The sequence below is a fragment of the Vidua chalybeata genome, chromosome 29 (genome assembly GCF_026979565.1).
Source record: "Vidua chalybeata isolate OUT-0048 chromosome 29, bVidCha1 merged haplotype, whole genome shotgun sequence".
Taxonomy (NCBI): Eukaryota; Metazoa; Chordata; class Aves; order Passeriformes; family Viduidae; genus Vidua; species Vidua chalybeata.
The window spans coordinates 2,178,924-2,195,203 of record NC_071558.1 but is presented as its reverse complement, the minus strand read 5'-3'; the positions used below and the strand labels follow the sequence as shown (position 1 = coordinate 2,195,203).

Below are 16,280 nucleotides of genomic sequence, written 5' to 3'. Positions count from 1 at the left end.
GCGGGAGGCGCGTCCTGCGCAGGCGCGGAGTCCCTGCGTGTGCGCGGGCCTAGACTCCATTTCCCAGGGGGCATAGGGCCCCCCCTGAGGCGCGCTTCGCGTGCGTCATTTCCGCCGCGGTGGCGCTGACTCGTCTTTGCGGCGTTGGCGGCGGGAGAGACGGTGAGGGCCGGGAGGGCCGGGGCGGCGTGAGGCCGTGGCCTCGGAGCGGCTTGAGGCCGTGTCCTCGGGCCCCGGGACGGCGTGAGGCCGTGTCCTCGGGCCCCGGGACGGCGTGAGGCCGTGTCCTCGGGCCTCGGGACGGCTTCAGGCCGTGGCCTCGGGCCTCGGGACGGCGTGAGGCCGTGTCCTCGGGCCCCGGGACGGCGTGAGGCCGTGTCCTCGGGCCCCGGGACGGCTTCAGGCCGTGGCCTCGGGCCCCGGGACGGCTTCAGGCCGTGTCCTCGGGCCTCGGGACGGCGTGAGGCCGTGTCCTCGGGCCCCGGGACGGCTTGAGGCCGTGTCCTCGGGCCCCGGGACGGCGTGAGGCCGTGGCCTCGGGACGGAGCGGGGGGCGCCGGGAAGGGCCTGTAGGAGAGGATCGGTCGTGGGCTCTGAGGGGCCAGGAAGGACCGGCCGGTTTCTGGCGCTGGAGCCTCAGAGTCGGGGTCTTCTGCGGGCAGCGGTGGCTGGAACCGGGCGGTTCGCTGTTGAGAGGTGTCCCTGAGCCCCTCTGGGCCCCTGGGTGAGTGGGCAGGAGCAGCCTGGGCTGTATGCGCTGCTGTGCGGCTGCAGCAGGGCAGGACCGGGGGGAAGGAAGGGGCTTCTGGAGCCCCCGCTGGGACAGGCTGAGCAGGCGGGTCGGTGCCAAGCCCAGGAGGTTCAGCGAGGCCAAGGGCAGGTGCTGCACCTGCATTGCAGCGTCCCGAAACACAAACAGACTGGGGAAGAATGGATGGAGAGCAGCCCTGAGAAGGATCTGGGGGATGGGTTGACAAGAAGCTCAGCATGCCTGGGCAACGTGCACCGGGGGCCCAGCAAGCCAACACTGTCCTGGGCTCATCCCCAACAGCGTGGGCAGCGTGTGAAGGGGAAATTCTGCCCCTCTGCTCTGCTGAGAGCCTTCCTGCAGAGCTGCCTCCAGCTCTGGGGCCCCAGCACAGGGAGGACAAGGAGCTGCTGGAGTGAGTCCAGGGGAGGCCACGGAGATGATTTGAGGGTTCTGGAGCCCCTCTGCTCTGGAGACAGGCTGGGAGAGCTGGGGGTGTTCAGCTTAGAGAAGTAAAGGCTCCAGGGAGACCTCAGAGCTCCTTCCACTGCCTAAAGGGGCTCCAGGAGAGCTGGTGAGGGACTTTGATAAGGTCCTGGAGTGACAAAACAAGGCTTGCCACTGCCAGAGGGCAGAGTTAGATGGGATATTGGGAAGAAATTGGTCCCTGTGAGGGCAGTGAGCCACTGGCACAAGGTTGTCCAGAGAAACCGTGGCTGTCCCATCCCTGGAAGGCCAGGTTGGATGGGGCTTGGGGCCACTTGGTCCAGTGGAAGGAGTCCTTGCCCATGACAGGGGTGCAATTGGGTGGTCTCTACAGTCCTGTCCAAGCCCAGCCACCCTGTGACTGTGGAGGGCAGAGGCCCTGATATTGAAGCAGTTTTTGCATTTAAAAGCCCCATCAAGCGGGGCTGGTCACATCTGTAGTGTTCCTGTTGGCCTCTCAGCAGGGTGGCTTCAGAGGCACTGTGTTTGGATAAGCCACAGGAGGGAGTTGGTGGTTCCTCAGTGGCTGGAAATAGGGAAGAATAAATGTTGGAAGTGAGGAGCTGTGCTTTCTGAGAAGAACTAATTCTGTTGTGTATGACAGTGCTGGAAAGTTGCCAAGCTTTGCAAGGGCAATTAACCATTAGCTGCTAAAACTGATGAAATTGTTAATTACCAAAGCTTTTGCTCTGGAAGTTACTAGAAGAGGCTTAATGATCTGAAAGCTTTGCCCATTACTGCAATGTGCAGGGCCAGAGGTTGGGCTCGATGATCCTTATGGGTCCCTTTCAACTTTATGATTCTGTAAAGGGCAGTGATACTGGCCAGGGCTTTGAAAGGGGAGAAAACCATCAACTTTCCATGGCTGCAGATCTGGGACACTGCTGTGCCAATTCTTACATCCTCTGAGGCAATTCAGAGATTTCAAATGATCAGTGACACTCCATTTCCTTGTGTTTCTAGATGAAGCTCCCACTTCTTGCCGTGTTTGCCCTGGTGTCTGTGGCTCACTGCGAGGATGGTGCCAGACTCCTGGCCTCCAAATCCCTGTTAAACAGATACGCAGTGGAGGGCAAGGACTTGACTTTGCAGTACAACATCTACAATGTTGGCTCCAGGTAAGCCCTGTCCAGGCTTCAGTACTGACCACGAGCAAATGTTCTCTGTGTGGCTGCAGGGTACAAGGCAATTTTTCTGAGCTCTGTGATATCCCTCCAACTCTGAGCTTTCCAGCAGTGCCTGAAAAGCCTGAAATTTGCCTATTCCTTCCTCTTCCATTGTCCCTGCTTTCACCTCGTGGCTGCTCAAGCAGTCAGTCCAGCATGGTATAGTTCCTGTGCCACTCTGCTCCCCACACATGCAGCTCGCAAAGCTTTGTGAAAATTCCTTTTTGCTATCAGGACTTATTAACTAAGGACCTGACAAAGATAAAACAGAATTTCCACCATGCTGGTAAAAAGCTTCATTCCAGAATGAAAAGCTGATTGAACAAAATACAGGACACTATTAAAGTGCTTTGGGATTTTGGTTTTTGTTAGATTTTTTTTTTTTAAGGCAGAATAATGCATACTGAGTGCAGTACTGCTAAAAGAAGAATATATGGTGCTGTAATGTTGGATTGATACAACATTAATGAGCTCCTGTAATTTTATATGTGGGATTTGGTTATTTTTTAGGCCAACATGTGTATCCATGGGATGGTATCTGAAGTTCAGCAAACTGACAAATTGTATTGTGGAAAAAAAATGGTGTTTTTCCTGTCGTGGTTGTTTCTCTCAGCTTTGCCTTCCTCCCTCTGCAATCTCCCTGTAAGATACCTCAACTCCCCTCCCCATCTTCTGTGAATGGTGACATTTCATCTCTCCAAAATCAGTTCTTCCATTTGGTCGAGATGGAACTGTCAGTGCACTTTGCTGCAGAGCCTGTGAGCAGATGGAAAAGCTTAAGGTTCCTGTCTCATCCCTCTCTTTGTTGTGTTTAGTGCTGCCCTGGATGTGGAGCTGTCGGATGATTCCTTCCCCCCAGAAGATTTTGGCATCGTCTCTGGCATGCTCAATGTCAAGTGGGACAGGATTGCTCCGTATCTTTTAATGTTTTGAAATTTCTCCCAAGTCTCTTTCTTGCCCCTGAGCATCCAGCAGCTTTGTCCTATCTTCATCTGCTGTCCCTGAAATTTCTTCCAGAGCCTGGACAGGGTGCCAAATCCAAACCCCTGCTCTTCTGAATGGTGCAGTGTAAAAATAAAGTTCCTTGTAGACAGGACCAGGTCCTGGGGTAGTTCCTCTGCCTGTGGAGGAGCAGCTGGGTCAGCCTTGGGTGGCTCTGGCTGTCTGTGAGCACGAGCACTCAAATCTGTCAGCAGCACTGACTTTTGCACCTGGCTCCTGCTTGCTCTTTCCCATCTCCTCACTTTTCTTCCTGGGATGAAATACAGCAGCGTTCCTTAATGTCCAGCTCCCAGAGCGAGCAACGTGTCCCACACCGTGGTTCTACGGCCTCTCAAGGCTGGGTACTTCAACTTCACCTCTGCCACCATCACGTACCTGGCTCAGGAGGGTGCCCAGGTGGTGGTAAGTGGCTGATTGATGGGATCCCTGCAGACACACCTGACCATGCTCCCGGAGCTGTGTGCTCGGGGATGATGCGTGTCCGTGTGCTCTCACCCTGCCCAGTTCTGGAACGAGGAGGAAAGGTGGCAAAGCCTGTCTTTTCCCTGCCTTTTCCAGGTTGGCTTCACTAGTGCTCCCGGACAGGGAGGAATCCTGGCTCAGCGTGACTTCGACAGGAGGTTCTCCCCTCACTTTGTAAGTACCTTTCAATTGACAATGGAGAAGTACACCACGGCAGCTGCAGCTCAGTGTGGTGGCTTCCTGCTTGCACGTGGTGTGTGTGTGGCTGGCCCTGCAGTCACCTGGAGAGCTCCAGTGGAAGCTGGAGTTAATTCCTGTCAGTTCTGCAGAGGACTGTCACAGAAGCAGCTGAGTTTCCATCCCAGCTCCCTGTGTGAAGGAGCTGCACTGTGGCATTTGAGCCAGAAAATCTGAGAGTAGAATCTTAGAACCTCCTAGGCTGGAAGGGACCCACAAGGATTGTGGAGTCCAACTCCCAGTCCTGCAGAGGACAACACCAGGAATCCCAACCATGTACCTATCAGCCCTATCCAAACTCCTTGAGCTCTTGTCAAGCTCAGTGCTGTGACCACTTTCCTGGGGAGCCTCTTCCAGTGCCTAGGAGACCATCCTCTGGGAGAAAGAGCCTTTTCTTAATATCCAACCTTAATATTGGCTGTCCTGATACAGCTGTGGATGCTCCCTCGGGTCCTGTCATGGTCACCAAGGGCAAAGGTCAGCGCTTACCCCTCTGCTTCCCCGTGTGAGGAAGCTGCAGACAGTGTGAGGTCTCCCCTCACTCTCCTCCTCTGACCTCATTGCTCTAAGACTCCTCTGGCCTGGATTGTTTTGACTTTTCTCTTAACAATTTCTCCCTAGCTGGACTGGGCGGCATTTGGCGTGATGACCCTGCCCTCCATCGGGATCCCCCTGCTGCTCTGGTACTCGAGCAAGAGGAAGTACGACACCCCCAAGAGCAAAAAGAACTGAGCAGAGTCCAATGCCAGCAGCAGCCCAGAGCTCGGGAAAGGACAACCCCAAACCCCCAAGAACAGCAGCTGGGTGGGGATGGCACAGTCCCCTGCCAGGTGCTGCCTGCGCTGTGCTTCAGCCCTCTGGGCAAAGGATTCGGTGGCTGCAGCAGCAGCTGTGAGGTGCCCTCTGTGTTCTAATGGAGAAACAAGCAAACAGAAAAAAGAACAACCAGAAGTCCCAAACTGCCTTGTCCAGCCCCTTTGGAGGCGGAACCCCTCTCTCCTCTGCAGCTGCAGCAATCTGAGGAGTGCAGCGTGTTAGTGCCTAGAGGGGCCTGTCTGTGGGGCTCTGCCCCTGTGCTGCCTCCAGCTCCCATCTGCCTGCTGCAGTTTTCTGCAGAGTATTGTTAAGAACATGTTCAGTCTCCTGTGAAAATGTAAAAAGTTGAATAAAGGGCAATAGGAGACAAGGACCATAGAGCAAAGGTTGTTACGGCCGTGTGCATGTTGGCACTCAGCCAAGAGCACACTGTCACCTTCAGGGACACCCCTTAAATACCTTTTCCCTTGCCTCAACCTGTTCCATATTCATAGACCCTTATGCATATCCATATTTTCTTTTGCATATACATATTCCATAAATTAGTTTACACGGCTCCTCCTCGGGTCTGCCTTTTTAGAGCATGCTTGTTTCTGGGCTGTGGTTTTGGCTCTTCTTTATCTCTTCCAGTTCGGGCCTTGGTCCACACTGCCTTCAGACAGTGAGTGCTGATGGTTGGCAGATCTGTTCAGGTGTCCTCATCCTGTGTTCACTGGATGTTATCCCATCCAAGCAGGCATTTCAACACAAAACTACTTATATCAGCTATTTCACTACGATGTCTAAGCTTAATTAACAGCAGAAATACAAATATACCTTCATAACAAAGTTGCTTTACACATATAGAATCCATTTTAATATTTATGAAAAGCCAATATTACTATATGTATCTATAACAATATCCTGTCTCAGGGTCACCTCCAGGTGCTGCCTGCCCTGTGGGACAGAGATTGCCCTGGTGACATCACAGATCTGATTTGACAGAGAGGATGTCACAGCTGCTGCTTTGCCCCAAAAGGGGCACTAAGGGAGGTCCCTGTTCTCTGGGTGGCCGTGATGTATTTTGTTGAGCAGAGGACTGTGTCCTTGCTATTCTTTTTCGTTGCTCTGCACATGGTTGAGGTGTGTCGAGGTATTGAGGATTTTGTAATAATATAGAAGGAACACCATGACAGTACCACCTTGGGTCTTGGCTTAGAGAAAATTCTAGGAGAAATATGTTCTAAAGTGATTGTTTTTGTCAAAAGAGATAGGGCTTCAATAAGTCCTCTTTCTTCTGTCAGTGAGAGAAATGGATACCAAGGGATGAAAGTGAAAAAAAAAAAACCTACTTATTAACAGAAGAAAAAAAAAGAAACTACAACAAAAAGAAAAAAAGGGAAAAATATTTTGAAACTTAGACCCCACCTTGCCATGTGGCTGAGGCAGAGGTCGTGACTGCCCTTCTTTGTCTATGAGGACGGGAGCAGAAAAGTGTTCACAGAAGCTGGGAACCTGTTGGATTTCTGGTGTGGGGCTCCTTGTGGCAGCTAAAGGATTTTGATGTCCTTTCTCGTGTCGGTTCAGCTCCTCTGAGGCCTCGGGGCGGTCCCGCCGGCTCTTCAGAGCCGCCGAAAAAGACAAGCAAGCCGAAAAAGAGTTCAAAGAAAACAAATCGCTGAGAGGATTCCCGGTACAGCCCCCAGGCTAGGGGAAGGGAAGGGGAAAAAAAAAACCCTTTTGCTTCACCTAGCAGCAAAAAAACCCAAACCAATCCAACAAAAGGAATAATGTAGCGTGCAGACTGCCCACCCCACCCCCTGGCTCCATGTTAAAGCTACAGCATTCGTTTTCTGGGCATAAAGAAGACGCTAAGGGAATAAAGCATCATCATAAAATCACCCCATGACACACTGTGCTCTCAAAGCCAGGTTGCCTGCAGAGTGCAGTGAGCTGTAAATCTCTTCAGCCAGGCTCACAACAGGGGACTTCTGCTTCCATGGGCTCTTGTAGAAGCAAAGTGATAATGAAATAACAGAATGCTTTTGTTTGGGAGGGACCTCAAAGACTATCTAGGTCCAACCCCCTTCCACTAGACCAGGTTGCTCTAAGTCTTCTCCCAAGCAGGCCTTGGGCACTGCCAGGAATGGGGCAGCCCCAGCTTCTCTGGGCCACCTGGGCCAGTGCCTCATCGCTTCACAGAGAGGAATTTCTTCCCAATATCTCATTCTCTGGATTTACCCCAGAGCTGGAGGAAGCTCTGTCTAACAAGGAGTGTCTCCAGAACAGACCAGAGGGGCAGAATTTCCCCTTCACACGCTGCCCACGCTGTTGGGGATGAGCCTAGGACAGTGTTGGCTTGCTGGGCCCCCAGTTGCCACAGCATGCTGAGCTTCTTGTCAACCCATGCCCCAAATTCTTCTCACGGCTGCTCTCTATCCATTCTTCCCCAGTCTGTGTTTTGGGTTGCCCCAGTGCAGGTGCAGCACCTGCCCTTGGCCTCTCTGAACCTCCTGGGCCCGTCCCAGCGCAGGGATTAAACACAGAAACAGCCTGAAACAACGTATTTATTTTGAGGTGAAGAGAATTTTCAGTCAGTAACCCTCAGCCCAGAAGCTGTGCTGTGTTACCAACAGCCACTGCCCTTTTCCCCCTGCCCAGGGTATTTTCCATCCCTCCCGGACTTTCAACAAACTTTTCCAGGCTCAGCCTTGAGACCAGGCCACTGCATTGAGCTCCTCCCCGTGTCAAGGTCAAGGCAGTTGGTTCTCCTCTGCAAAGACTCAAGCTCTCACTCCTGGGCTGCCTCTGGTGCTGCAGACTGCTTGCTTTGGTTGTCGCCCTTCTTTTTGTGCCCCGAAACGATGTCGTCGATACGGAGGAGGAGAACTGCAGTCTGCAGAGAAACCCCACACACCCAGGGCTCATCTGGAGCTCATCACAAAAGACAAAACCCGACCTGCCCAGCTTTCACACCACCAGCCTGGGCTGAAATGGTTCTTTCAGCACAGGAGAAGGGAATGGTGTCTCTCAGGCTTGTGGGAGCAGCAAGGCGCTGCTTTCCCACCACCGTGGAAACAAGGACACCCATTTTTTCTTGTTGGCTGACATCGAAGGGATACAGTATCCCTTCAAGGAACAGCCTTTGATCCAACACCAGCAAGGTAATGGCAGGATCTGCAATGAGAAGGGCAGCTGAGACATGGCAGCCCCAGCCGGCCAAAGGGATAAAGCTCCCACGACCACTGATGATTCCAGCATGTTGCTGGCACAGGATTGCTCAGGCACAGCACCCTCTGGCACTGGAAGCAGTGAGAGCACTCTGCACTGTTTGCAGGAAAAGGTGGGATGAAATATGATGAAATTCAGCTGCAGGATCAAAAGCCCTGGGAAAGCCCGAGTCTGGGCTCCCACATCCCTCATTATCCCACCTCCAGCAACGACAAGCTCGGACACCAGCATGTCCTGCACTGGGTGTGATGCCCACCCCAACACCCCAAAACAGGGAAGGATGTCCTCTTCTCCCAGATGATACCCACAGAGACTCTGAAGCTTCCACCTCTCCTTACCTCCACAGCTGTTTTGTAGGTCTGAAGTTTGACAGCCAAGGGCTCCCAGATGCCCAGCTCCTTCATGTCAACCAGGGCTCCAGTCTCCCCGTTCACCCCCCATGTCTGGCTGCCTTCCTGAGTGTGCTTGGCCTGGAAGCAGAAAGACAGGTCACCACCAGTGGGGCGAGATGGAAATTTCCCCTCTGGATTCTCAAACTGACTACTGGCTGAGAAACTGTAACAGGTCAGTAGAATATTCTTGGTTTTGGAGTTTATACAAGAACACGTTACAGTGCACAGCAAGGGCACTGTTCTGAAGGGTGAAGCAGGAAAGGGCTGACTCTCTCCTGGTGCCCCTGGCACACGCCTTACCCTGAGCGAAGTCAGAACACGGATTGTACTGGCGCCACAGTTCTGGATCAGCGTCCGGGGAATGACTTCCAGAGCCTGGGCCACTGCACGGTAGGGCCACTGCTCCACGCCTGTCATGCCCTTGGACCTCTCTGTCAGTGCATGGGAAACGGCCATTTCAGTGGCTCCCCCGCCTGGCACCAGCTGCGGATCCATGAGGACATTGCGGCACACCTGCATGGCGTCCTGCAGGTTGCGCTCCACCTCCTGCAACACGGACACAATCACCAAACTGTCGAGCCCTCTAACATAATCAAATCCAAACATTCCCCCAGCACTGCCGAGGCTGCCACTAACCCAAGTCCCAAGGTGCCACATCCATACATTTGCTAAATCCCTCCAGGGATGGTGACTCCACTACTGCCCTGGGTACCCTGTGCCAGTGCCTGACCACACTTTCCATGAAGAAATTTCCCCTAATATCCAATCTAAACCTCCCCTGGTGCAACTTGAGACCACTTCCTTTTGGCCTATCACTTGTTTCTAGGGTGAAGAGCCGGACCCCCCAGTGGGCTAGACCCTTCTATCAGGCAGTACTAAATAGGAAGCAATAAGGTCCTCACTGAGCCCCCTCAGCTGCTCCTTGTGCTCCAGACCCTTCCTCAGCTCCACTGCCCTTCTCATTATTAAGTGGAGCACCACACCAGCTGAAAGCCCAGCCCAGTCTGCTGTCCCTGACTGGCCACGAAGGTGGCTGGCACAGGAGGTGAAGCAGCCCATGCGCTCACTCACCGCTAGGATTTCCTTGCTGGCTCCCCGCAGGATGATGGTGCAAGCCTTAGGATCTTTGCAATCAGTGATGAAAGCAAAATACTCATCTCCTATTTTTTTCACTTCGAAGAGCCTGGCACCGGTTCCCACATCCTCCTCCCGGAGCTCATCGGTGCGACTGACGATGCGAGCTCCGCAGGCCCTAGCACACCAAAGCAGACACTCACAAATCTGAGCTGAGAAAGAGTGAGATCAGAACAGTCCCGTGTCACACACACAGGGGGAATGGGCTCCAGACAGGAGCCTACACCCACCTGGCAATCCGGTTGTTGTCGGTTTTCCGCACCCTGCGGATGGCGGTGATGTTGGCTCTCATCAGGTAGTGCTGGGCCAGGTCTGAAACCAGGTTTGTGTCGTTTCAGTAATGAATCAGCAGTATTATGTCAAACTTCATCTGTTTATCAGTTATCAGTCTAGCTATTTTAATTCCAGTCTTTGAAGCAAAAGGGGTTACAGGAGAAAAGCACCTAAATGTAGCTTTTTAAACCAGGCTGCAAGGCAAAAGAGTAGCACAGATCTCCAGGGGTTAACACTCAGCTTCACTTGTACTTTGGTATCTTTCCCAAATGCTGGAAAAGCAAAATATTATAGTAGGAGTCTACTTTCACAAAGCAACATCAAGGATGAACTTCAATGCCTGCACCTATTTGCTGGTGTACACCAGGTTTGGGAGGAGTTGTATTAGTTTGTTTTTTTTTTTTTTAGTTTTGGTTGGGTTTTTTCTAAGTTCCAATTAACACCATGAACCTCACTGAGATGAATTCAACACAAAGGATGGCATGTGCTGTTACCAGAAACTCCTTTTTCCGTGATGACCAGATCTGGCTTGACTCTTATCAGATCCTCACACATCTGCTGAATGTACTCTTCCTCCATCTGCAGGATTCGGGCAAAGTCTTCCTCCCGAGTGATTTCAATGTCAGTCTGTACAAAAGAGGTGTAAACAGCTTAGGGTGTTCATTCCAACCTTCACTGAATTAGACATACCTCCCCCAGCTTCAAGCACCTCAGCTCCTCCAGTAACACCAGGGAAAGAGTCAGGGATGAAAACCACTGATCAAATAAGCTGTGACACTGTGCCAGTTGAGCATTAACCTTAGTTCAAGCTCAGAAATATTTCTGTTGCTCTTGACCAACACTTAGATACACAAATCACTGTAGCTGCTTCAATGAGTCAAAACCCTGTAGCCTCACTCCTATTTTTCTGGAGCCCACAGCAGAATTAGCCCCCAAATCCAAAGGTAGAACACAGAAAGCCTTTCACCACCTGCAGTTTTAACAAGCCACCTACATTTGTTTGTTTTACTCATTCTAAACCAAGACCTGCAGATGTCTCCACCAGGACTCACTTTACCTGGCTCTCTCCTTTCTTGTACTCCAGTGAACAATCCAGAAGGACGATCCGTGGATTCTTAATAAGGCGACGCATTCTGGGATGGGTCACGTCTTTATTCACCATAATTCCACGCAAAACACACGAGTCTTCACTAAAACCACCTGGAATCTGACAGACACGAGGGAGAAAAGCAGGTGAGTCACTTTAGCCTACAAAAAACCTGTGTATCTGAAAGTATCTCCTGAAGCAGTCGCACATCTAGAAAAGGGAAAACATCTCCCAAGCAACCACAGTGCATCCAGATCACTATACAAGTTTAATTTTAAGCACACACTGCCTTAGATTTTAAGTGGGAAGGCACGTTAAGAAACTTGTAACATTCTATTGTCTGACAACATGTTTCATTTTCCATCTCCCAAATCCAATTGGAGTTATATTTTTGACAAGTACTCTGAAAGAGTTGAAACAGCAGCCCCTGTTAGCATTGTAAATGAGCATGGCTGGCAACACTGACTGAAATACCTTCAAGGATTACATCTGTGGACTGCAGAGAAGCAACACAAAATTCTTCCCAACGCACCCTACAATAAACTAGTTCAGAACAAGAAAGGAGCACAAAGGTAAGAAACAGTTCAGGACAAACTCACCTTTTCTACTTTTGCATATTTTTTAATATCAATTTCTTTTCTGCCGTTTTCTTCAAACTCCACAGTCTTAACAGCATCAAGAGCAATGCTACAGGCCAAGTCAGACCAGCGGTTTATTGCCTTGGTGTTTATTGCACTCTTAATTATTTTAAGCATCATCTCTTTATTGTTCACGTCCACTGGAGTGCTGAGATAAAGGAAAAACCAAAGAACAAACTGGGTCTTAATTCTAAGTAATGATCTAACTCTTTTGACTCCCTCTCCAATTTTGCTAAGTTGTATTTGACTAACACAACTGCCTGAAGGAGCAGCTCGAGGCAGCAAAGTCCACATCCCTCCTCTCTAACTTCCACCAGCCCATACTTACCCAATTTTCTTTAGAATACTGATCATGTCATCCAGAGCCTTACGATAAGCCCAGATGATCACAGTTGGGTGCATCTGCTGTTCAAGAAAGTGTTCAGCAACAGAGAGCATCTCTCCAGCTAAAAAAAAAAAAAATTAAAATAAATCAAAATCCCCCAAGTAAGTTAGTAGGATAATCAACAGTCAAGAAAGGAGAGCACATACCATAAAAAAATATATCTTCTATCCATGCAGAGAGCTCTAACATCACTTATACCTTTCTTTACACTTAACTGTTGTTCTCATGGGGAAAGAACTTTCCAAAGTGTGGAGCTGATCATGTTAGGGTGTCATTAACCTGGCGTGCTCTTGCACAGTAAAAAAACCCTCTCCATTTCAAGGTTAGTAAATAACTATGATGTATCTCATCATGGGCTTACAAAAGGGGTGAACTTGAGCCTTTATGCAAAGTGTCTGAGTCTCCTTACCAAGAATTATGACAGATGTGGTCCCATCTCCAACTTCCTCATCCTGAGTGCGGCTGATCTCTATCATTGATTTTGCAGCTGGATGCTGGACTTGAATCTATGTAGGAGCAAGGGGCATGGATTTGTCCCAGAATATTAAAGCAGAAATGTCTCGTGTCATTCAGTGGAACAAATACCACACCTTTAATACAATCAAAGGCATTCTGTCCACCAACAGACAGAAACCAAGCCCTTGTATTTGACAGTATTGTGCCTCTTCACTGTTTTTCAGGCATTTCAGTTTTTAGGATGTTTTTTTACCAGCTCTTGCACCAGGCAGACAATAATAATTTCTAGGTCTCGTCATGTCCATCTACTCAGAAGGTCTCAATGCAGCTGATAATAGCTCCAATTACCAAAGAATTTGCATTGGTCTTGTAAACTCTCCATGAAAACCTCCCACTCTAGGATCAAACCTACTTTTCTGTAGAGCAAGAATACTTGCTGGGTATGTTTCATTTCTCCCCAGTGAGAACCTTTCTTGGAGCAGCTGGTTAGCACTTGCTGGCTCTCAGGACAGCTCCATTGTCACCCAAGACTCAGGCACATACTGACACCATTAAGCAAGAAAATCCTTTAGGAGAAACTTACTTCTCTAAGAATAGCATTGCCATCGTTGGTCATCACAATCCCACCCATGGGGTCCAAAAGCATCTGCAAACACAAGAGAACCAACACTTGATTGCTCTGTCCCACGTGTGTCTCAATTCTAGTCAGCTGCAGCACAAATTCTTACCTTCATCATTGCTCTCGGTCCTAAACATGTCCGGATAATGTCAGCAATAGTCTAGGAGGAATCAAAGAAATGAGGTAATACAGGAGGGCACCAAAAAGTCTAAAAAAAAAAAAAAAGCAAAAACCTCCCACAGTGAAATCAGCAGCCCCTGCAAAATTTAAGTCATCCAACAACTCTGCTGTGGTTGAGATGCAGCCACAGTTAAGAATTGCATGGAAATGAGAATATGCAGATTATCAAGACACTGTAACCACACCAAATTATTATCTCAGATGTCAAAACAGAGGCACTTTCAGACTGTGGAGAAAGGGGGGTTGGTTGGCTAAATCCTTCCATGGTTATTTATAGGGTTCCCATTACATGAACAATGCAGACATTTTAGTTTTATATAAAAATTTTATGTACTAGTATAAAAATCTTCTGCTAACATAGACAATTATTTCCTATGTTGCTTCTTCTTCTACTTCTTCTACTCTATATTCATATCAAATAGAGAAAATGTGCTTCATATCCAGTTTTCCCTCTTTAATATATAAATACACACACACACAAAGGATCAGAACAGCCTGAGAATTTGGTACCTTGGCAGCAGTGATGTTTCCTGTCTGGACTTTTCTTCCAGACTCACGTTTTGTATTCTGACCTAAAGGGTACAGAAAAAATAAAATTAATCAAGTACAATCAAGTACAAAACAACGAGGATGCAGTCACCTCTCAGTCACACATTCAACACGTGACTGGTTTGAAATTCAGAGTTTACAATACAAATACTGCAGTCGTGACAGATTGATAGAAAACTGTCAGTGAAAAACAACATTCCTTATTATAACAGAACTCCTTGTTAGCATCCTGGGACAAAGCTTTGCAACCCTGAAACTGGCCCTACTACCCCAGAAAATCAAACTGCAGTGACTCACGAGGATCTACCAGCTCTCACAAAGCCAAGGAGCTGCTATTGTACAGCAGTGTTCAGCCAAGAAAAGTTACAGAGGCTCGTGTACAGTAAGCAGAACTGGGTGAACATAAAATTAATCCATCGAGGTTACTTTGGCACATGAGGGTGAGCAGCAGTTGGGGTACCAAGTGGCTCACAACCACTGCTGTCAACAAAGAGGGTGTAGATGGGCTCAGGGATGCTTTTCTGCTATTACAAGCCTGGCCCGAGCATGCCCAGATTTATTCAGGAGCAGATGCATGTGCACAGGGAGGTGTAAGACAGAACAAAAGGAAACCACAGTTAAGAGCAGCGCCACGACTCAGGCGAGAGGGTTTATAGAAAAGGGGCAGTGGGCTATGACAGTCTGCCTATTGGGTTAACAGAGAACAGAATGGATGGAGAAGAGAATGAGATGCCCAAACAGAAAAAAAGAAAACCCGGGAATACCTCATGTTGGTGGATGGTGAGAGAATCACAGAATGGTTTGGGTTGGAGGGGACCTGAAAGACTACCTCGTTCCAAAACCCTTTCATGGGCAGGGCATGGGCTCCAAGCTCTGTCCAACCTGGCCTTGGACATTATTTCCAGGGATGGGGCAGTCACAATTTCTCTGAGCGTTGTGTGCCTCACCACCATCACAAGGAAGAATTTCTTCCCACCATCCCACCTAACCCTGCCCTCTGACAATGGGAAACCATCCCCTCCTATCCCATCACTACAGGCCCTTACCTAAAGTCCCTTTCCAGCCCTCTTGGAGCCCCTTTAGGCCCTGGAAGGAGCTCTAAGGTCCCCCTGGAGCCTTCTCTTCTCCAGGCTCAACATCCCCAGCTCTCCCAGCCTGTCTGCCTGAGCAGAGGGGCTTCAGCCCTTGGAGCATCTCCGGAGGCCCAAGAATTGGGGTTTGCACGGGGTTCAAACAAAGCAACGCGCTGAGAAGGACGCGAGAACAGCCGAGAGCACGGAACGCTGGCAGACAAGGTCTGAGCGCAGCGGGGCTCCGAGATGCCCCGCACAGGGCGCGGCAGAGGCTGCGGGGCCGGGAGCTGCGAGGGGGAGCTCGGGCGGCGCCGGGGCGGCAGCGAGACCCAGCGGATCCCGGGCAGGACAGGGAGCCCCGGCCGGAACGGGCCGCGCCGGGGGCGGCAGCGAGACCCAGCGGATCCCGGGCAGGACAGGGAGCCCCGGCCGGAACGGGCCGCGCCGGGGGCGGCAGCGAGACCCAGCGGATCCCCGGGCAGGACAGGGAGCCCCGGCCGGAACGGGCCGCGCCGGGGGCGGCAGCGAGACCCAGCGGATCCCCGGGCAGGACAGGGAGCCCCGGCCGGAACGGGCCGCGCCGGGGGCGGCAGCGAGACCCAGCGGATCCCCGGGCAGGACAGGGAGCCCCGGCCGGAACGGGCCGCGCCGGGGGCGGCAGCGAGACCCAGCGGATCCCGGGCAGGACAGGGAGCCCCGGCCGGAACGGGCCGCGCCGGGGGCGGCAGCGAGACCCAGCGGATCCCCGGGCAGGACAGGGAGCCCCGGCCGGAACGGGCCGCGCCGGGGGCGGCAGCGAGACCCAGCGGATCCCCGGGCAGGACAGGGAGCCCCGGCCGGAACGGGCCGCGCCGGGGGCGGCAGCGAGACCCAGCGGATCCCCGGGCAGGACAGGGAGCCCCGCCGCGAAACGGCGCCCGGCCATGAGGAGACCCAACATGGCGGCGAGTCAGGCGGGCGGCACAGCGGCGCGGGGCTCCGAACCGGCCATTCCCCCTCCGCTTCCCCGGCGGTCCGGGCCGGTCCGGGCCGCTGGAACTTACTGAGAACCAGGACGGGGCGCGGGCCCATCATCGCGGCGGCTCGAGCACGGCGGAACCTTCTGGAGCCTGGCAGCGCCGCCGCACCGCGCACCGCCCCGCGGTCAATGGCGCCTGAGCGCGGCGCCCAATCAGGGGAAACGCCCGGCGCGTTGGGCTGGGAAGTGACGCCGGGAGCATTGAGGGGAAGGGAGGAACCCCGCACAGCGCCGGAGGAAGGAGAAGCGGCGGAGCCCCGCGGGGCGGGCGCGGAGTGGACGTCTGGCTGCCGCCTCCGCGGTGCATCCCGAAAGCAGCGCGTCCGAGATGCCACGGGCGAGCTGGACT

General features: G+C 51.8%; 2 protein-coding genes across 4 annotated transcripts; one reads left to right on the top strand and one right to left on the bottom strand.

Annotated features, from left to right (window-relative positions):
* Nucleotides 1-84: 84 nt before the first annotated feature.
* LOC128801264 (translocon-associated protein subunit beta) lies at nt 85-5,475 on the top strand. Of its 3 annotated transcripts, none has more exons than XM_053967067.1 (7): nt 85-162; nt 2,198-2,352; nt 2,911-3,042; nt 3,216-3,314; nt 3,696-3,804; nt 3,961-4,038; nt 4,723-5,475. In XM_053967067.1, the coding sequence occupies exons 2-7, from the start codon at nt 2,198-2,200 to the stop codon at nt 4,831-4,833; spliced, it is 684 nt and encodes a 227-aa protein (XP_053823042.1). In that variant the 5' UTR covers nt 85-162; the 3' UTR covers nt 4,834-5,475. The 3 variants fall into 3 exon arrangements, with proteins under 3 accessions (XP_053823042.1, XP_053823041.1, XP_053823043.1); XM_053967066.1 differs by lacking the exon at nt 85-162 and adding an exon at nt 193-724; XM_053967068.1 differs by lacking the exons at nt 85-162; nt 2,911-3,042 and adding an exon at nt 361-724.
* A 1,970-nt stretch (nt 5,476-7,445) lies between these two features.
* Nucleotides 7,446-16,075, bottom strand: CCT3 (chaperonin containing TCP1 subunit 3). The gene is made up of 14 exons (XM_053966967.1): nt 15,957-16,075; nt 13,802-13,863; nt 13,221-13,271; nt 13,076-13,138; nt 12,446-12,542; nt 11,980-12,097; nt 11,613-11,799; nt 10,984-11,133; nt 10,421-10,553; nt 9,884-9,965; nt 9,591-9,771; nt 8,820-9,065; nt 8,466-8,597; nt 7,446-7,792 (listed from the first exon to the last, which is right to left on the bottom strand). The coding sequence occupies exons 1-14, from the start codon at nt 15,985-15,987 to the stop codon at nt 7,688-7,690; spliced, it is 1,638 nt and encodes a 545-aa protein (XP_053822942.1). The 5' UTR covers nt 15,988-16,075; the 3' UTR covers nt 7,446-7,687.
* Between the last annotated feature and the right edge of the window lie 205 nt (nt 16,076-16,280).